This window comes from Ochlerotatus camptorhynchus, unplaced genomic scaffold, assembly GCF_037179485.1.
Source record: "Ochlerotatus camptorhynchus isolate MF236.1 unplaced genomic scaffold, CSIRO-AGI_Acam_v1.1 ptg000251l, whole genome shotgun sequence".
Classification (NCBI taxonomy): Eukaryota; Metazoa; Arthropoda; class Insecta; order Diptera; family Culicidae; genus Ochlerotatus; species Ochlerotatus camptorhynchus.
Genome location: NW_027040741.1, coordinates 904098 through 926995, shown reverse-complemented (window position 1 = coordinate 926995; position 22898 = coordinate 904098). Strand labels below are relative to the sequence as shown.

At 40.0% G+C, this 22898-nt stretch overlaps 1 protein-coding gene across 2 annotated transcripts in view; it reads right to left on the bottom strand.

The window, feature by feature from the left end:
• The window catches only part of side-VII (sidestep VII), a 761931-nt gene that overhangs the window by 230271 nt on the left and 508762 nt on the right, over positions 1-22898 (bottom strand). For both annotated transcript variants that reach the window (XM_065226466.1, XM_065226467.1), the window contains exon 3: positions 12127-12259. In XM_065226466.1, the coding sequence (XP_065082538.1) occupies positions 12127-12259 (133 nt within the window). The remainder of the gene's footprint in view (positions 1-12126; positions 12260-22898) is intronic.

Here is a 22898-nt window from a genome sequence, read left to right as displayed (position 1 = left end):
CATTGACGATTGACAGGCTCCTCAAATCATCATAAAACGCCATATTAGGCAAAGCGCGTAGCAATCCGAGCAGAGTTGGATACCGAAATATTATCAAAATTATACCAAATGTACCAAACTAGTTCAGTTTTAATACTAATACATTTGCGAATATTGCTATTTAACATATTTAGATTTAGTCGATTTCCTAGCTCATATTTGAACATGTTATCATACATCTTGTCGATTACCAATTCCCATCCAACAATATAAATAGCGTTATTCTTGTCAGTTATAATATGCTCTAAGCGTAAGAACTGTTCGTCCATTATAATATATGAGTCATCGAATCACAGACAAATAGACGTTACTCTTCATTCTGGATCATCGTTTGTGCATTTAACGATTGGTTTGAATGTTATCGTTTCCGCGAACTACTCATCGCAGCGCTGTCATCGGATCACTTTGATGTTTCTATATATTCAGTGTTTCTTGCATGCAACATTGTTTGCGAATCAGCGAGAAATCTTGATTTCTGCGAGATGCAGTCCTATGTTTAATGGTACCGTAAAACGGGGTAACATTGATAGTTTTTTAAAGTATATTATAAATATTTTTTTCAGCAATGAATGTTTTTCAAATTTTATATTTTTAAAACAAGAACTGATGATCCAAGAGTTTATTCGTTAGTAATTTGTTGAACGAAAACGAAAGCATTTGCACTATTTTTTTTAGTTTTGTGACCGAACTTCAGTATTATGATTTGGGGTTACTTTGATAATGCTCGATGAATGTAGAAAAAAATGAGTGAAACTTTAACAATTTAGTTCTTTAAATATGAAACTTTGAATAATCAGAAAACTTCATGAGCAATAAGAATACATCATTGAATTTGTGATGGCTGTATCGGAAGTACATTTCATAAGTGATAGTTTGAGTGCTTTTTCAAAAAGCCGGAAAACACGAAAATGGTTTTTAATATTTTTGTTAATATGTAACACATACAATATGAAAACTATATACCATATCAACGGAAATACCCTAAGCTACAATATGGAACCGATGTTTCTTATTTGGAAAAATCACAGCGAGTAAATTTATCCTTTATATTATACTATCAAAGTTACCCGCATTATCAAAGATACCCCGTTTTACAGTACTATGTTTTGAAGATAATTTTATTTAAAGATTTACGTCTGTTTGTCTGTGATCGTCGCCTAGCTGTTTTTTTTTTTATTTCATTTGTCCGTAAAATGTCATGATAACTAAAATCTAGATTTAAATATTTACTTCAAATTTTGTTTGATTACTAATTTTATTAATTATAGACGAAAATATCTGTATCTTAATAAGATATTGATTTGTTTTTAGTGCTGCTAAAATTTGTTTTCATTTTCATTATCTACATATAACATGTAGACCTAATTTTTGATCTAATAGCCGTTAGCTTGACCATAGGGTTGTCAAACTTTGTAATCATGCACGATTATATCAGAATATTAAAATTAATAACCACTTTGTTTTCATTTTCTGCTCGGGTAGAGTTCCATTTAATACCGTGGTTCTTCTGCGTTTGGGATTGTAGTGATCTTATTACCCCTCAAGCAAAGTGACGGGATTCAATTAACAGATAATTCATTGTACACAATTCTCCAGATTTCCAAATGAAACGGAAAATATACAATTACTAATATTATCGATTTCTCCGGATATCCGAATAAACAAAATATTCTTCAAAAGCCTCTCTAATTATCCATATAAATAAAACGTTAAACACAATGGAAAATATTGAATCACCATGTCGGTTTTACCATAGCATTGTTGCACAAAATTTTAAAATGATGATTTTTATTTCTTTTATAAGGTTTATCATTACAATAGTCCCGTAACGTGGGTAGATCACCATTTAACGTAGAATTACGTCCTTCGACAGCATATTGGTGCACTTTTAAAAAACCAAAATCGTTCGCGCTACGAAAAGTGGTCAGGTTTTGACCATTTATAACCCTGTCAATAGCAGATAGATTTTTATTCTAAACAAGCCAATCGATTGGAAATGTTTCTACAAATTTGTTGAAATGAACACTTTATCAATTTTCATTGCAAATCACAAAAATGTCCAACTGTTGCAATGGTGATCAAAATTATCACCGATTCCCTGCAAAAAGCGCTTTCCCTAACACTGGTTTTGCCGAATGGTGCTTTATCAATCCCGTGTGCTTTCGGCACGTGGCGTTCAATATTGTTCTCCAGTACACAACGAAAAGCTGTCCGCAAACAGCGAGCTGCAGCCAATGTGAGCGTCCATTCACCGAAGAAGGAGGAAGAAGCTGCACCGCTACTGATCGGATTCAGTTGCTCGTCATTGAACACCCTAATAGCTCAACATTACTCAACCATCAAGACAAAACGGATCTATTCAGGTCCACAATAAATAATTGTTGTTGAAGAGTAAATTTTCGTTGAACGTTCGCTTGCTTTGCCGAGTAATTGCTCTACTGCCTCGGGATTATCGTACGCCCGTGCTGTGTCAGGTGAGTCAGAAGACAATTCTCCTTTCACAAGCGATGAACTAGTGTTCCTCGTAACTGAGGTGCGCACCACCTCAGTCACGTGGACCGTGAAGCCATCAAAATAGTCAAGAGCAAAATAATTAAGATCGTTGATTTCCTTAATGAATGTCATCACCGAAACACACTTGAAGCCGGAGATAAATGTTCACCTTCCCAATTTTCGGCTCGTAAGGCTAGACCGGACCAGTTCCTGCGTAGGAGGAGTGGCTATCACATTAAGGAGACATATTGGCTGTCGACTTCTACCGAGTTTCCAGCTGAAGATGATCAGAGCGCTGGGTGTGGAAGTCTCCACTCCTGTCGGCCCTATTACCATCATTGCGGCCTACTGTCCCAAACAAGTCACCATCAGGGACGGGCCGGCAGCAGACCTGCGGAGAGACATCATCAGACTAACTCGAAGGCGTGAGATGTAGATCATCGCTGGCGACCTGAACACCAAACACCAGACTTGGGGCAACAGTCGACGCAACCAAAACGGCACAACCCTGAACGAAGACCTACAAGCGAGCCACTACACCATAATAGCGATGGACTCTCCCACCCGGTTGAGCCGGTCTGGCGGCGTTCACTCTACCATCGACATCTTCGTCAGCAACATGGGAGACAACATCTTGAAACCTGTGACCCACCAATAGCTGAGTTCAGACTACTATTCGGTGGTGGCCGATGTGGGCCCATCCGTCAACCGACTCCAAGCTTCCCGACGCAACTACCATCGCGTCAGCTGGGATCAGTTCCAACACTGTGTCGACTCCACTGTCGACAACGGTCTCCTTCCGAAGACGCCCAAAGACGGCGACTGGTGTCTGCGTTCCATCGAGGAGGAGATATCTCGGGCCAGGGAACAACTCTTGCCAGCATCCAGAGAGGTGAGCAATACTCCGAACCTTGAAAGAATTACCAAAAATCTCATTAGACTCCGTAACTGCATTCGAAGGCAATACCAGCGCTCTGGCTTACCTGTCTTGAAGACCCACTGTAATTGCCTAACAAAAACCATCCAAGCTAGGATGGTGAACCTTAGAAATCAGAACTCTGCTAACAGGATCCGCTCTCTCCCAGATTGTGCTAAACCTTTTTGAAAACAAACCAAAAAGCCAAGACCCATTCCACCACTGATCTAACTGGATAGTCCCGGCGACCCAGTGGTTCATCTGATAACTCCTCAAGGGAAGGCTGCCGCGATAGGTCAACTTCGTCAGCTCTCATAATCTCGGACAAAACATCGTCAGTCCTCACAAAGCTGAGGTTGCTGGAAACGCAACCAACCTACATCAGATTCCCAATATTTTTTCCGGGGAATTCGAGATTACGGCTAACTAAGTAAATTTCAAATAGTAATTTCTCATGCTTGTGCATCACGATTTAGATATATTTGGCAGCACTGGATAGCTTATACTGTTAGGTGTAAGATTTAAACAAACAATGTTGAGTAAACGTAAAGATGTCGAAACAAGAGAGCAATCTGTCAGCCGTTGTCGCTTTGTTGCGCGCCGGAGTATGCATGAAAGAAATAATTCGGTCGGTAAATGTGTCTGAAAGAACAGTGTATAATATTAAAAAAGGCTTGGGAATGTGATAAGACCTGCGCATACTGCTAATAAAGCACAGAAATGGCTTACGGAAAATATTTCGTAAATTTGGGAGGAAGAAATTTTGCCCCCAAGCAGTCCCGATATCAATCCGTAGGGCGTCGTCCAACGGGATACCAATAGAACCCCTCATACCACATTTAAGTCGCTAAAAGCTAAAATCAAGGCAGTGAGGACATCTATGGATCGAAACATTTTAAAACGTGCATACTGAAGTTTCCGGAAGCGTCTAACTACAGTCGTCGAAAGGGAAGGCAATTTTTTTGAATAAATTTACTTACAACTTCCATATGTTGCGAAAGAAAATAAATCGCACAAAATTCATTGCTAGAATAACTAACTGGTTTGTTTGTTTGTTTGTTTATTAAGGACATTTTACATCTCCGCGATGCATTCATGTCCGTTCGATTTGATGTTTGGTGTATTGTGCATGGTGTGCAAGTGTTTTGTTAGTGTAAGTGCTACAATTCAGTTGCTTCTCTCTTCTTTTCTTCTTTGCTTCCAAACAATTACTTTTCTCCTTCGCTTCACTTTATACTACTCTCCTACTTCGCTTTTCTTCACGAATTTCTTCATCTTTCTACCATCTTTACCTGTGTAATTTGTTATTCTACAGTTCTTTTAATTTGTTATTCTAGTCTTCTACTTCGTGTTGCTTAATATTTCTTTCACCTGTGCAATTTGTTATTCTAAAGTTCTTGTAATTTGTTATTCTAGAGTTTTTTGTACAAATCCGTTTCATGTAGGAAATTAAGCATTCGTGTTGTTCTTTCTTCCGTGTTGTCCAGAGCTTCACGTAGACTGGTGCTGATGTCATTTTTCCTTCTCTCTTCGTCGTATTTCCTGCACTCAAGAATGATGTGCTTTATTTCCAACACCGTGCCACAACATTCACACACCGGTGGGGCTTCCTTCTTCAGAAGAAACGTGTGGGTTAGTCGCGTATGGCCGATTCTCAGACGTGTAAGCATACGCTGGTCGGCTGAACTTCCTCGTTCTGTCCATCTGTGCGTGTCGAATTTCACCTCCCTCAGCTTCGATTCTATTGTGCTAAACCACTGCCTATTCCACTGACCACGTATCGCATGTTTCACCGCTTTTATCGCATCCTCGCTTGGAATCGGTACGTCGATGGCTGGTTGTCTTCTAGCCTCATTGGCTAGTCGGTCAGCTTCAGAGTTTCCCCTGATGCCGGCGTGTCCAGGGATCCAGCAGAAACGGATGATTTTGCTTTGCACGATTCTCTCTACTTCCTGCACCCAAGGGTGCCGGGAAGTTCCAGCCTCCAAAGCCGTCCGTGAGAATAACCAACTCATTTTGAACATTAGGGATGGTGGCGGCCATTTTAATAGCGTAGGCCTCCGCAGAGACAACACTACATTCGTTCGGAAGACTGTAGGTCCTAGATAGCCCTTCGTAGAAGAATGCAGCTCCTACCGTGTCTTCACACTTGGAGCCGTCCGTGTAGACGATGGTTGAACTATGGAAGCGAGTCTCCAGTAATTGTCGAAGAACTGGATGAACGTTCTCCGGTGGGTCTCCAGCGCGTATGCTTCTTTTCACATCCCACACTATCGTCGGTTTTCGTGCGTGCCACAAGCGATTGCTCTGCCTCACGAGGGAACCGACAGCAGGAAGCGTTGAACCGGTTAATTCTTGGAGGCGATTTGAAGCGCGTGTAATCAGAGGTAGGGTGCTGCTGTTTGGATGCTTTGTGAGCATTCGGATGGCAATGTGTACTGTGGTCTGTGCTGCTAGCAGTTCGAAGGGTAGAGTCCCAGCTTCAGCCATCACCGAGTTAATCGGGCTCGTCACGAATGCTCCGGAAGCGAAGCGAACCATTTTGTTGTAGGCAGGAGCGAGAGTCTGCAAGGTTGCTGGCCCTCCTCGACTAACAAGTCCAATCCCGTAGAACAGCTTCTCAGTAACTATGGCTGACCCAACTTGCAGCAGAAAGGTCCGATTACCACGTGGAAGTTTTGCACCGATCATCTGTAAAATCCGTAACCGAGATTCGCATGCTTTCTTAACCATATTGCAGTGAGGTTTGAAGGATAACGTTCGGTCCATGGTTACACCTAAAATCCTCAGGCGGTTGGTCTTTGGCACGGGAGTTCCCTAGATATAGATATCTCGCACGGGATCCCGTCGTGCGTTCGGACTGCAGTAGAAGACATGTGACTTTGTTGCCGACATAGTGAAACCAACGCTTTTTGTCCATTTGTTGATGGCTTTGACGGCGGCCTGTAATTTTCGGTGTATTTTTTCTCAAATATGCCATTTGCTGCAAAAATTCGTAACGCACCCTGTATATCAAATCATCTAAAAACATGAAGGACCCAGGTTTTGACAACATCCTGAATCTGGAACTCAAGCACTTGAATTCCACATTCTATAACCATCTGGCACTGATTTTTAATCTGTGCCTCCGACTTGGCTACTTCCCCTCGTGTTGGAAGTCAGCTAAAGTCATACCCATTCGGAAACCTGGGAATGATCCGTTCTCTCCTTCAAATTATTGACAAATCAGCCTTCTCTCAGGGTTATCAAAACTGTTCGAAAGAGCAGTCTATCACCGGTTCAGAAAACAACTTGTTACTCGAAGAACAGTTTGGTTTCGGAAAGGTCGCTCGACCGTCCACCAGCTGACTCGAGTAACAAACATTCTCAGACGGAACAAGTCTGTTTCGAATACATCTACTATGGCGTTGTTGGACGTTGAAAAAGCGTTCGACAATGTCTGGCATGATGGCCTGGTGTTCAAATTGCAGCATTTCCAATCTTCCTAGTGAAGATAATTAACAACTACCTATCGAACAGGACGTTCTAAGTCTCTCTGAATGGCATCACATCGGATGCTTTCAACATCGGTGCTGGAGTTCCACAAGGAAGCATCCTATTCAACCTGTTCACCTCCGATATGCCGGCTCTCCCTGATGGTGGATTGTTGATGACACATCCATCGTCTACAAGGGTAGGGTCATCGGAGCTCTGACTGCCAAACTTCAGAGAGGTCTGGACGTCCTGTCTGAATATTTTAACAGCTGGAAGATCCGTATCAACGCGGCAAAAACCCAGTTCATCATCTTTCTACAATCTTAATTTCCTAGACTTGTTCCGTCGGAGAATAATAACATCTGCCTGAACGGCACAGTGGTGGAATGGCTGAAAGAGGTAGTCTACTTAACACTAGACAGCAAGCTGATTTTCAAAGAGCACGTTGGTAAAACGAAAACCAAGTATAACATCCTGATACGATCACTGTATCCACTCATGCACAGGAGGTCTACTCTATTCCTAAAAAATAGGCTTGCTGTCTACAAATAAATCATCCTTCCCGTAATCGAGTACGGTACCCCAATCTGGGAGAGTTGCGCCAAATGTCATCACCTCAAACTCCAAAGGATTCAGATTAAGATCCTTAGGATGATCCTAAACAGTCCCCCACGAACCAGTAATTCTGAGATCCACCTGCTGGCTGGAATTCAGACATCAGAAGAACGAAGAGTTTTTATCCTGGAAAGGTTCAGAGACACCTGTCTGAGATCAACTCATCAGATCATACGTGATCTAGCACGTTAGGCTAAGGTACACTGATAAAATTTCAAAGATTGTTTTTATGTGTCCCACACATGAACTTTTGCAAAGTGATCAACAAATGATATCAATGTGTCGGACACATACTTAATATGTGTACGTATAATAGCCATGTGTAACCACATATACTATTCATTTGACACATCAATTTCACATTTCTGGGTGGATTCTGTTTATGTGTGGTCACATGAAAATCATGTGGAATTTTACACGGAAATTCTACTGTAAAAATGTGTGGAATTCTATTGGTGTATACTTGTAGTTAGGTGGGTTATAACTTTTGACGTTGGATAACGTCTTTCGGCAACATACGGGGGTGCAAAATTGAAAACAGTCATTTTGGATGCGTTACGAAAAATTAAAAGATTTTGAACGATAATAACTCAACCGTCTCTCGATAGATTTACGAGATAATGACATCAATCGATTGGAAATATTTCTAGCAATTTGCTGAATGTTTCAAAACTATTGATTTCATTCTGTAAACTATTGAAAAATGGTTAAAAGTAAACCATTGTCTAAAGATGGTGAAAATCGATTGATTTTTTTTTTATATTCTTACTTTCTCCAACCGAGACATCAGATGCGAGTATCTGACACCTCTGATATTTTCTGTTCTACTATATAAGCGTCCAACAAGGTCGCCCGTTCCATCATTGTCTATCCGATCGTCGACCCAGCAGCAGAGCAGCAGTACCAGAGCAGCGGAAGCAGAGCAACGGCAGCAGAGCAACGGCAGCAGAGCAGCGGCAGCAGAGCAGCGGCAGCAGAGCAGCGGCAGCAGAGCAGCGGCAGCAGAGCAGCGGCAGCAGAGCAGCGGCAGCAGAGCAGCGGCAGCAGAGCAGCGGCAGCAGAGCAGCGGCAGCAGAGCAGCGGCAGCAGAGCAGCGGCTGCAGAGCAGCGGCAGCAGAGCAGCGGCAGCAGAGCAGCGGCAGCAGAGCAGCGGCAGCAGAGCAGCGGCAGCAGAGCAGCGGCAGCAGAGCCTGGGGGCGAAAGGGCAACTACGCCGAGTGCGTGGGTGCCAGTGCTCCGGTATACTGGGCCGCCGTCATGGAATGCCCAGCTGCTGCAATTCTCAGTCAGTCGTATTCACCGTCTGCTCCGCAAGGGCAACTACGCCGAGCGCGTTGGAAAAATGGCCCTTTTCAGGGCCACAACATTATCAAGAAAGAGTTTAACGTACGTATGCGAGTATCTGACACCTCTGATATTTTCTGTTCTACTATATAAGCGTCCAACAAGGTCACCCGTTCAATCATTGTCAACAACATCAGGGCCACCAAACTTTCGCAAAAGAGTTATTAAGGAATATTCCTAAAATATAATAAACACAATTAAGTACAACACATAACAGACGTTATCCAACGCCAACCCTGCGGTCGTATCTAGTATTCAACCCTTCCAACTTTTTTCAATTTAAAATGAGGTTCATTTCAATGAATATTAAAAATAAGTTCTTATAAGAATTGTAATGTAAATTCGAAGGAAATTCTTAGAAATTTTAAGATTATATCAAGTGACCTCTAGAGAAAGTTTTAAGGTTCTCACAAGAAATACCAAGGGAATCTAATTTTGAGGAAACAATTCTAAATGAATTCTGAATTGATTTTTATGATAATTCCGAGTTTAAATCCATGAGCATCTCGAGAAGAATTTAATGAAGTGCTTCAAGATAATTATGAGCAGAAGTGTATGACAATTCTGAGGAGAATTGAATGAAAATTATGAGGAATATTCAGACTAATACTAGGAGGAAGGAAGGAGTATGAAAGGAAGTTTCAGTAAGTTTTTTCGAAACGAATCTTAGGATGAATTCTTCGATTTTTTTTCTTGGAATTCTGAAATGTTGTATAGTCATTTTCAAGGGTCTCTCGGAAAAAATCTCAAAATAATTTTAGAGAAACTCTGAAAATAACTCTGTGATAGGAAATGATTCTAAAGGAAATTTGAGAACAATTCTAGACCAACTATTGAAATAGGCGGAACAACCAAACGTAAACAATGGCTTTAAACACAAAATTCTCAAGAATCAAAACACTCCCACGCAAACTAACTATGCCATTCGAAAAAGGGAGTTTGTTCTATCAGATGACGCTGTTAGATTGCTTAGATGTGCTTTGATTCTCGAGGAATTTGCCTTTAAAGCCATTGTTTACGTTTGGTTGTTCCGCCTAATTCAATTGTTGGTCTAGAATTCATAAAAAATCCTTTGAAGATCTTTGAACGAACCTTTTTCAATGAAGTTAAAACATCGAAAAATCTCAATGACTTCTTGATAAGAAAGTAACGATTTTTTTTCCAAAAAATTTGGTATTTGTGAAATATACATTCAAATAAAGCATATAACCGGATGCGATGAAGCCGAAGAGATCACTCGGCTAAATAGGTTATAATTTAGAAAGCATAAATTTCCCTGGCTCAAAACAACCGGGAAAATCACCAAAATTCTGGGAAAACCCCCGGAAACTACAAATTGGGATATGCTGGTCACTATGATTATGACTAATGCAAATTTGGTTTTTGTTTTATGGCACCCAAAATTTAAAAATTAGCTTTTTTTTAAAACGTTTTCCACTCTACGTTGTTAATCTACTTAATGTCATTAGACTTTCTGAAGTTTCTTATTTAAGTTCATTTGATGATTATGATATCTAATAAGTCTAATTTAATAAATTATTAAAAGCTCTAATGCACCTAATCAATCATAACCCATACTTTATTAAGTACCTGCACTTGTGCTTGTAATCTAAAATTAAACGTGTTTCAAGTACTTTTGATTTTGGCCTATACCTATTTATTATATCTTAGTTCGACCCAGGTAACACCTTCATGTGACTAAAATGCCTCATTTAGAAGTTAGTTTTCTAGCTGATTTTTCAATTATATAGGGTATATGCTCCAACTATGCTCACACGCTTCCACTATGTCGCACCACAAAAATACATATGGGTATGTCACAATAGAAGCACACCACAGTGGAAATCCCGAGCCATAGTTCAAACACTTATCCCAAATCAAAATGAAGCACATATAAGAGTAGTTACAATTCCATGTACAAAAATGGTGTTTAACATTGTTTCCTGACTAATACTTCAATGAAAACAACAATGAAAGCTTGTCAAGCAAATAGCAGGATCACTGTTGGGCACTTACTGAAATGCTTCAATAGAACAATTCCCTTGCAAACCTAAATAAGAGTGATTTGCGGCAAAACCCGCCAGTATCGCACCCAACGTCAGTGCCTATACGTAAGCGTACTACAACGCGGCTCTCAATCAAAGGAGTAACAACTGTGACTGCTAGACTAGATCTTTGGTTCTCTCATGCAGTGGTTTATCAGAGAGGGGAAGCTTAGTATTCCCCATTGCCTGCCCATGACGCCATTCTATCGCGGCATGAGCCAGCAACGCCGGACATAAACCAACCGTCTCCAACACTTCATTAGAAAGCATGAAGTTAAGCCCGCCCACCAACAGCAAGGTGCAAAAACTAGCCAAGGGGAGGGAATCTTTTTAACACAAATTTGTTACTAAGACTAAGCTGTTACTTGATGTGATTTTTTAAAGGTGAATTATTTAATCTTGAAATTATTAGCCGTAAAAAAGTGACTTTAGTAACTAAATTTTAAGAAATAATGACTTTAGTGACTTTTAGGTGAATAAAGTGACTTTTTAGTGACTGACTTGAAAATAGTGACAAAGTCACTAAAAAGTGACCTGCTACCAGCCCTGCTACTACTAAGAAGTTCGTACAATTTAAATGTTTACGAACTTTACCACTTTTAAGAATTCCGAAAAGGTCGGTGCCTGTCGTACGTATTTTCTTACTAAAAATGCTTACACTAAAAGTTACAACTCATTGAAAAACGATGTTACGTACTTTTTTCCGGTACAAGTGCTTTACATGTTAATATACAAAATACAACAAATAGTATTAATCTATTGATTGAAACGTGAAAAATATTGTGTGACCGAAAATAATGGTAACGGTGAACGATTCTCCGAAAATCCGTGTTTTCCCAAAAAGACATCATCAATTTTCTTCGCTGTTAAAAATACATTTCCTAACCCACAAACATTCAACATCCTTTGATGTATGCGTGCTACGCTAGAATGGTTCACTTTTTTACTTTTCCAAGCTTTGTATAGTTTACATGCTGAATGCTCGCGGGTTTCAATAGCAAATTATGCGTTTGTTTCATTAAAATTCTGAACCTAATTGGATGGATTAGTGCAGCAAAAGTATGGACTGAAGCTACAATTTGTTGTTAATTCATTTAAAGTAAATTCCGGTTGCCTCGAAACAGATGCTTCGATAAGGTATATGTGCGAGATCCATGCTATATTTATTCAGTTCACAGACGCTTCGTATAATCAGCTTACCTGTAGATAGGCGAACCCTTATCGTCCCGGTACCAGAGGACCAGGACCACACTGTCTGCCTGCTCGTGTGTACTGATGTTGCAAGGCAGATAGATTGTCTCTCCGACCAGCGCTTCCATGCTGACGAGGGGTACTGAAAAGCAAATGCAAAGTAGAAGAAACAAATGGTTAGTGAGAAATTCGAGGAAATAGAATATTGAGAGGATGAATCCATTGTTTTTATTTGTTTGTTATGTATTTGGTGTTGGTTCGTTCGTTCTTTTTATGAATCGGAGCTGTTTGATGTATTGTAAAACAAAAGCTCGACGAGTAAAAGTAAGGTATTAAATGTCAGCTTTTGTGTGCACAGGATTTGAATTTCAGGCAGCATGTACGCTTCTGTCTCTGCCGGGCCACACAGTACACCATATTTTCGAAATGGCTGATGTGCATACACGGCGAATGAGAACGACCCAAATTTGAGATTAATTCACTCATAAATCCTGTATGGAGGAACTCAGCGATGGATTCACTCAGTCTACTGGTTCTACTCCTAGACCGGCAGAATTTTGAGGGTTTCCACAGGAAACCATGAGGAAAATTTACTCATCGCTGAGTTCCTGCACTTTTGACGATTATGAGTGAACTAAACTCAAATTTGGGTCGTTCTCATTTGCCGTACAGGATTGGATGAAAAATTCATTGTTTTTGCTGTGCAGTAAGTAACGAGCAATGATTTTTCAGCCATTTATTTGGATGATTTGAAAGCTTCTTGATACTAGACTCCTGCTTGAACAGAACACACAAGGGTATTAGTTACGTTGATTCATGCAAGTGTAACGGATGAGCTGAACTGACATTCTTTGTTTGGTTGATGGGTGATCGAATGATTAAAAAAAAACATCGACTGATGCTATGAGTTCATTGCGATAAATAGGTGTGAATAGTGGAAGTTTATTCAACATCCGCATAAAGCTTTGGAATTTCCAACCAAAGCCATATAAATGTGAGATTTTACAGATTGTATATGTAGGGGAAATGCAGGTAATGTCGGCCTAAGTGTCCCTTATTTGGGCCCATACCTAAATTCAGCAATCGACTAAATTTTCAATAGCAACCAAAAATATCCATTAGTAACGTCCCAATAACGTGTTCATCTAGATAAAATTGATAAATAGCAGATTTTTAGCGATGGGCCCAATCTTAGATCCATAGGCCAACATTGGGGACATATCCTCTATGTTTGTATTTCAGCGTATTAATTTAATTGATGACAACAGTAACACGTGAGAAAAATTTTCATGTAATATACAAATGGAAATAAAGGTTGGAACGGTCAAAAATTGGTTAATCATGATTAAGTGAACACTGATTATGCTATTCAAACTTTATTTATTTTTAAAGTTCAATCACTACAACATATAGGAAAATTATTTGATTAGGCTTTAAATTTCCAAATGCGAACTGTCGGGCTTTACTTTTCACACCTTCCATCAGATTTTGTATGTATCAACCTTATTTAATGCTGAACGTCAATTTGGTTTGAACTGCTTCTCATTGCCAACTGTTTTATGAGTTTTCTTGAGGTTCCACTTAACGATTGCCTAATATTTTTCAGTTGGAAGCAGCTCTGACGAATTTGGAGGGTTTTTGTCTTTGGATACGACTTGCACGTGGTTGGCGATTTACCGTTCCTGAGCCATTTTCCCGTAGTAAAAGGAAGCTAGGTCTGGTCAAAATAATATGGAACAAATGAGTTTCTGCATAAAAATCAAAAATCGGTTTCGCAAACATTTATTTTTATAAATAGCTCGATTGGCAATACCAGTTGTGACGAAAATGTCGCTTTTCAGCCCACAGGTGAAAATCGCCTGCCAAACCAAATATTTTTTGAGGAGCTTTGACAACTTTTTTCGTTTAAACTTATCTTGAACCTTTTCTTTTTCTGTAGCCGTGTAAACTCTTGACCTGGGAGCTGCTTGAAATCCACATTGACGTTAATTTCATCGTTCATTATAACGCAATCAAATTTCTGACTCAATCAATTTGCGTGGGAATAATTTATGTTTCGCTTATGTGCGAGCAAAATTTGGATACGCTCCTCCATTTGCTTCGACGCCTTTTGACAACTGAATGGAAAATGAAAAAAAAAAAAAAATAGAGCCAACATTTTGTACACGCAGACCTACAAAATGAGGGGTGTTCAAGTTTTTTAAATGCACGATTAAAAAAAATCGCCAAATTTGAGTCAACCAATTTTGAGCGTTCCACCCTTTATTGAAAAAAAAAATATTTCTGTAATAAGTGCTCTATACGTCCCGATAGTGGTTCGATTATTGTTACTGACCTTTTACAACGCTAGATGGTGCGTTAAGCTTTTTTTTCGGTTCGCCATTGCAAAGTGTGGAAAAGGCATAAATGGATCATTTTCTTAACTGTCAGAACCCCAAAGATACAAAGTGCGCGGTGACTCTGTAAACAAGCACACTTCTTGGCAACGAGTTATAGCATCGCGACGCATTTTTCATCCTTGGGGTTCTATCAGTCAATATGATATATGTTATAAAAGTTTAATTTAATATTATTTCATACAGAACATAGACCATTTTTAGAGGTTTTAGATTGCCTCACCTCCCCACTCGTAGACAATCGTCCATAATTTATGTTTTAGATGAACCTTAGATACTCACCAAATCTCCCCCTCCCTCCTAAATTGTTTACGTGGTTTATAAACAGCCCCAGAGCAATTTGTTAATTCTAAGCTTTTTACGTGTCAGAAGCTAACGTGTTTCCAGTTCTGTACTAAGTGTTCTAGATGCACTTCCACAGTTATTAAAGGGCGAACACGAAATTATTACAACACATTCAACAGGGCATAACTTTTTACCATTGGGTAAAAATCAACCAAATTTTGCACACTTTTTCATTGATGTGTATTCTGTACATGCTGTCAAACTCGAAGTCGTGTTTTTCGATTCAACGAAAATGGAGGTGAACCAACGCGAGTTGAGAGAAAAAATTCTTTCCAAACACCTAGAATTTCCTGACCTGTCGCACCGGCAGTTGGGAAAAATGTTGAACATTCACCATTCAACCGTCTCCAGAGTGTTGAAGCGGTTCCAGGAGCGGTTGACGTTGGACCACGGCAAAGGAGCTGGAAGAAAACCGGGACCGGAGAACAAAAAGACGGAGGGAAAGGTGAAGCGGATGATTAAAGCAAATCCAACGTCTCAAGCCGTGATTTGGCTAAAAAGATCGGCATGACGCAGAGCTACGTCCAGAATGCAAAGAAGATAGCTGGACTACATACATACAAGGTACAGAACTTCCCAAACCGCGATGAGCGGCAACAATCGACGGCTAAAACTCGGGCACGGAAGCTCTACGAGAAGATGCTGACAAAATATGGCTGCTGTGTGATGGACGACGAAACGTATATAAAAGCCGATTTTAAGCAAATTCCGGGGTTGGAGTTTTTCAAAGACAAGAGCAAGTTCGATGTGGACGACAAATTTAAGAAGAAGAAAATGTCGAAGTTCGCCTCCAAATATCTCATTTGGCAGGTCATCTGCTCTTGCGGACTGAGGAGTGAGCCTTTCGTGACAAAGGGCACAGTAAATGGCGAGATCTACAAATCTGAGTGCCTCGAGAAGCGCCTTTTGCTGTTCTTGCAGCAGCACGACGAAGCTCCGCTATTTTGGCCAACATTTGGCATCATGCCACTATTCTAAAAGTGTCCTGGAGTAGTATGAGGCCAATTCTGTCCATTTTTTCCAAAGGACATGAATCCGCCAAACTGTCCGGAGCTGCGCCCGGTGGAGCAGTACTGGGCAATAATGAAGCGGGAACTTCGGAAGAGCAAGAAGACAGTCAAAGACGAGAAGGACATGTTAAGAAAATGGAAAAAAAAACTGAGAAACTGGTACCGGATGACACTGTAAAGACTTTGATGGAGGGCATCAAGCGAAAATGCGTTCAATTTTACACTCAAGGCTCCATCGATTAACTTTTCTTTTGATTTTTGAAGTAAATATATGTATAAAACTACCCTAAAATTTTGGTTTGATTCTAAACATTATAAGAAAATTGGCATGACATTTTCGGTGTCGCAATAATTTCGTGTTCGCCCTTTAATTGAGGGCTTTCTATGCCAACCAATAATCCATGAATTTGTATATATTTTTTAACGGAAATAACCAAGATGTGTCCGGATAAAATCCGTTTTAAAATTATCCTGGTAGAAAAAAAAGGGATAGAGATACCATTATCATTCATACTTCTTACGCCAAAGTCACGAGTTCAAATCTCACAAGTCACAAATGACCCCAGAGCGTTAAAGTGACTATAAAAAAAAGTATTTTCCACCCGGATGATGCGTGGATACCGAAAATAAATATCCGACGCTATTTTTGAATCCATTATGGTGGGCATCAGGGTTTTGAAAAGTGTCAAATACCCTAAAATATGTGCATTTTCTGAACGGGGACGATGCGTAGATGCCGAAAATCGATATCCGACGCCATTTTGGAATTCCAAAAATACCCATATTGATGGGTATTTGCCAGTATGCTCCACTCTTTCTTAAGCCGGAAACCGCCAAGGATAATCGAGTGTCATATGTAGCTAAAACTATTTACGCCACTGTAAGAATTAAACTTACTAAATTTTCCGATAAGACAGAAAAATGCATATCATGCAATTGCACTCAAATCAGTAGCATTCACTTCTACCATAGCCTTGTCAAACAGAATTATTAATTTACCTTTCCCACACCCAGAACAGCGAACCCGAATGCGTGGATCATCCCAAGTAACAATTTTGGTTTTATGAGGGTTCTGTAGACCATGAATTGGACTTGTAGAACGCTTTAAAACCTTGATAAAACTTGCAATGTTACTTGGGATGTTACATCTTTCAATACGCTAATAGCCTAGCACATTGACACCAATGAAACATATATAGAATTGTCACACCGATATAGGCATCTCACTTTGCTTACAGTATTTAAATATAAATTACACCATACTAATGCAACAATTTGTAAAATGTATTATGACAATAATTCCGTATATAAACCCAAGCAGCTCATAAATAAAGACAGATACTTTCGATCAAAGAATCACTTTGGATTGCGATCCTCTCCTGCCCAACTTGGGATACACAGGTTTGGACACCGCTTATTGTAAAAGAAATTCCCAAAGGTTCTGCGATCCTCTTCTGCCCATTGGGATAAACAGATGAGGACACCGCATCCATTCCTTGATTATGCCGTGAGTCTGAATACTTGTAAAAGGGCATAATTCGAGGAATAATTCTAGCAATGCTGTCGTCGGAAAAGGAATCCACGAAGCACTGGAAGCCGTCAAATTAGACGCTTAAAGTTGATGGGAATACACAGCATATTGTCAATGGCAGCCTTCTCCAGAAATAATGTTGCGATGATGATCAGAATAGCATCAGTGCCAAACTGGGACTGCGGAAAACTGCTGACAGGAAACTTCAGAAACGGTTCGTCTGCTGGAAATTGGCTGCCTTCCGAACCATAGCAACGACATCATCCGGAAGAAGGAAAACTTTTCGGGAACGATTGAGCTTCCACCTGTTCCAAGTTACGTAGATACACTTCCTGATGAAACTGCTTCCAATAGATGAATTGCCCTTATCAAGGATGTCACTCAACTTGTTGATCCTGCGCTGGAGTAGAACATCTTTGAAATGATCGCACAACAAAACTATCGAAATATAAACAAATTTTGAAGTTTAACTTTTTCCAGGCAACTTTGCCACCATTAATGCTGTCATTAAACTAAACGGAATAGAATCAAGCAAAATGACTTCAGATAAAAACAATTCGGTCTGCAAATTATCTTCATAATTTTCTTAAAAGCAGAAGCCACCATCTTTGGAGGAATGCTGATCGCTCATGCCAACCACTTTTAACAATGGCACCGGTGTACGAACAACAGCGTTGTAGTTTTCACCCAGATTGCTTTCAATGCCCTTTTTCACCTCATTTACATTGTATCCTATTGAGTTCTTCATGCCGGATCTCACGAGCACTACACTATTATATCAATTAAAGCATACACTATCGTATACTGTCATGTACACTAGCGTATACTATCATGGTAAGAATCAAACTTCCATTTATAAGTAAAAGATAACCCATCTTCAATCAAAGTGGCACTACTAATTAATGAGTAATTTATTATACCCATTAAGTAGCAACTGTTAGCTACTGTTAGCAGCAACTCATTATTGTTGAACTCATTAATGAGTAAAGCCACTTTTATTGAAAATGGCTTAACTTTTACTCACAACAGGGTTTTAGATTCTTACCGTGCAAGTGTAGGATTTGTTTTCGTTGTGTTGCTCATTTTTACTTTCGAATGATAGCTCTTACAACAAATAAAAAAATTCTCGCAGCTTACAAATTTTTTTATCTCGCTAACATTAGCACCAATACGAACCCGCCTGGAGAGGACTATTGCACACTCAACAATAATGGAGCCATCTTTTCCGTTTCTAAAGTTACTGATTTTGTGTGTATTTTCGATTAGTCCATCGCACACCAACCTATTAATTGTTCTTGAAAATGATACGAAATGGTAATAACAATTTACGAGAAGAACATCATTCAATTCAACTTCATTTACAGTGCGTATCCCAAAACATTGCTTTTTTATTAGTCGTTCATTAATGATTATTCTATTAAATGATATTTATTTGTAACCAAGGCCAGTGAGAGGGTCGCGCTCCAAGTGGGAAAACGGAATCACGAGCAAATTGCATCACTTACTCACAAGTCAATGGTAAATCGAGTGCTCGCGGAGAAGATAGCAAACCTCAATAAAGCATGGACAATGATAAATTAAGGTTAATTTAACTACGAAAACCGTTGTAAAATTAATGTTAATTTAAATACTGTTTCAATAGTTATTGTGGTTTTAACACTGTATTGTTTTCGGGTACTTTTTGATGACCGTTTTTCAAAGCATCCGCGAAACTACTTTTAACATCGTCATCGAATTCAAAGCGGCGCCGGGGTGTATTGGTAGCATGTAGTAGCGTGATTACCTTTCACTCCAAAGGGCCTGGGTTCAATCCCAGTCAGCGCTGCCGGGATTTTCTGAGGCATAAAATCTCTGATCACGCCTTAGTGAAGCCACCGACGCCTGAAGTAAAGTCGTTGGTCCCCGGTCTATGAGTTTGATAGGTCGATAGGTAGGGTCCAGGTGTGGGAGCTGCCTCCCTGGCGTCGGTAGCATTGTTACTCAGTACGGAAAATAAAGGAAAAAACGGCTTCCTTTAGGGTACCACTTACATTTAAGCGGATAGATTCCATTCCGGTATTCAACGCATTATCAATTTGAGCAGTAATCTGATCTCGCATGTCTGTGATTGAGGTCGAAATAGAAGATATTCACTTCTTCCGCATTACTTCTAACATGCGAGATCGAATCACTCAGGTCGTCACAACTAGACAAACAATCGTCACACTTGTATAGAAGATTAACATTGTCCGTGACAACCTTTGCCGTACTCCTTGTAAGTGTAGTGCATATCATGTGGTACACACGAGAACACTTCCCACTATAGGTTAACGGCAGATCGTTTGCAAAAATTCCCGACTCGCACTTGCTACATTCCATTCCTACCTAAGCACCATCAACGGACGCTGCATACAACAATACACAGAGCACTGAGAGACAATTTCACAATTGCTTCCATTCAGCGCGCCGGGGATCGAAAAATAAGCAAAAATTAACGAGAACGAGCTGCTTTTGCAACCTGTTCTCCTATTTATCCTGTTAACAATTACACCTGGGCACGCGTTGCAATAAATCAATCGCGGCACCAAACACAATTTCACACGTAATTAAAATTATATTTTCACGGCACACCAAATTGAACTACACTGTTCGCCATCACCTCAGGTGCCCTTGCACCTATAGTGTACTGCCACACTACACAGCCGTGCCTATTAGAGTGGGGCAACTTACTACCCCTTGTTCTCCATTGCTCTTTCAATGCGTATTGAGGTTCGCAACAACTATTATCTCGACTTGCTGGAGAATTTTAAATTTTGTTGGGAAAAAAATATGGGAAACGGAACGATCCTATTCGTTTGCTTACCAAAAATCCAAACATTATTGAAATTTTACCAAATCTCGGACTTCAAACCAATTTGATCTTTAGCATAGCATAGCATAGCATAGCATAGCATAGCATATGCGATTGTACAAATCGTGGGTGGCTGTTTAATGGTCAACTAATACGTTTTGCAGAAAATATCGTGTGTTGACACAGAAAATATCACTTGGGATTTGTGATTTTCCCCACACAAACATAAAATCTACAAAACAAGCATCGCATTATACACCTGGCCACATCCTTACAATCGCAGGGGACGGGAGGGAAAGTTAATTCAACATCTACTTAAGAAGGTGCAGGGAACCCATACTACCTTCATAGGTGTCACAGGACGGAAAGAGTTGTGTTAGTGGGAGGGTGAATGATTTGGAAGCTCTATTTGTCAATATAGAGCATTTTATAAATCAGTGACACAAATGGAATCTAAATAGATAAAATGAAAAGATCACACCCGATTGGCCTAGTGACTTTGCAGCGTCATGTTTTCGAAAATGCTTTATTTAATGTTTCTTGAACCACCGCAATCACTGATAACGCTCTTCTAGCTCGCATCCACAAAAGAACACACTCCACGCATAATCAAGGTCATGTGTTTTCGGACTTTCTTCTTTTGCACTACACAAAGACGTTGCTCATCGCAGCAACAGAAAAATAGATCAGCGCGCGAACAATAGATCAGGCGTGATTGAGGTCATATGCCGGATAACAAAAAACAATGTGAGAGCACACAAAACACCATTGCATCATTAATTCCAGAACAAAACGTTTGCAAAAACTAATTCAATCAGATTAAATTATCGCGCACGGGACTAATCTGCCGACACCAGAAAAATAACACGCCACGGAGGAACGGCACAACCTCTCTCAACCGAAGCACAAAGCAGACTCGACTTCAAACCAATTTGATCTTTGTACAAAAAGTCAGAAAGATTAGTCACTTTATACCAAGTGTTTCACACGCTCTTATAAACGCTTGTAGGTATTTGTGGGGCAACAGGTCAAAATTAAAACTATAATAACACCGAAAAAGTTGTTCTGCAAAGTATTCCCAATCTTTTTCCGAGATTTGGTAAAATTTGAGCAATATTTGAATTTTTGGCAAACAAATTAATAGGTTCGATTCATTTCCCATACAAAATTTAAAATTATCCCGCAAATCTAGATCATAACCAGATTCGTTAATATTTGACACCATTGTTGGGGACTTCAATACTCATTGAAAGAGCAGTAGGGAACAGAGGGTTGTGATGCACCATACACACTTGACCCACCCTTGTACCTATAGTTGTGATTTTAGCAAGTATTTTGTCTGTGACCAACATATAGAGCGCATTTGGCGCAGTTAACATTTGGATACCATAATTCAAATAGCGGAAATGACGGCTTCGGCATGACAGACTATTTTCGGCAACCCAAATTGAAACACTATTTTCACTGGATTTTCTTACGGAAACACTTCGCTGAATGCATGCAAACGATTCTTTTGACTATATTTTTACCACTGAGAAAAAGCAATCTAGCAGGGTTTTCTTGAAATGAAACACACGCACTACAAATTGTAGCTGATTTCGAGTTGCCGATAATAGAACAGCAGATTTACATGCAGTTCAAATGGAACGGTTGCCGAAGAAAAACTGGTTGCCGACAATACTCGCTCTCACTAGAGAAGATTGGAGCTTTGTAAAAGCGTTTCAAAACAGTTTTTGACAATTCTTTCGACTGAAATTGTTAGAGCAGCTGGCAGCAAATGTTTGTAATCAAACCAATACTGCATATGTGTGCGTTCCATAGAGAAAAAGGCTATAGAAAGAAGGTCGCTGCTTAGGTTGCCGAGAATACGTAAATTCCCCTAATATGTTTAGATTTGACAAGTTGACTCGTTACCACGGTTTGAAAAGGTGGTGGCTTGAAATTAAGCAATCAGTACCGCAGCTACTGGAACAATAAGTATCAAATACCGCAACTGTAGGAGCACGGTTCCTATAGATGGAGGAACATTTATATCTAAAATGGTTAGTACAACTGCAAAATGTCATTTTGCAAAATGTACAGTTGGATTGCTGATATGCTAGGAGGAATGCTGATTTGAATTTATATAAATAAAACAAGGGACAAAGGAAAAAAGGAATACACGACAACATAAACCTTTCACTGCACACAGCCTGTTCCATGCCAACCAAGTTCGTTTTTCATAAAAAAAAATGCCGTGTCATTGATACACCCATCGTGCAAGACTATTGCAAAGCATGTTTCCAACGAAATCATTACTATATCGATAACCAGAATGGCTTCAAGTGGGTGTGGTACCGAAACAACAGCTCCATTGTGTTCCTAGTATCACCACCCGCTATAGAACCCAATTACATGGCAAGGTCAGTAAGATCGGTTCACGGAGGTCGCAACCGAAAAAGGGCAAAGCTTTTCCTATGCTGACGAAGCCATTAATCGTCTGGGGAGCAGCATTATTTTTTGCCTCCGAACGGATAGGTTCACAGACATTCGGATACGCGGGTAGTAGTGGTTCGCATTTCCATTTCGAATGAAACGCCCGCTGATATTTTCTCTGATCGAACAAAAATTGAAACGATACATCAAGCCATCCAACTTGGGCGGCCACTCTGATTTGTGCGCAATACCAA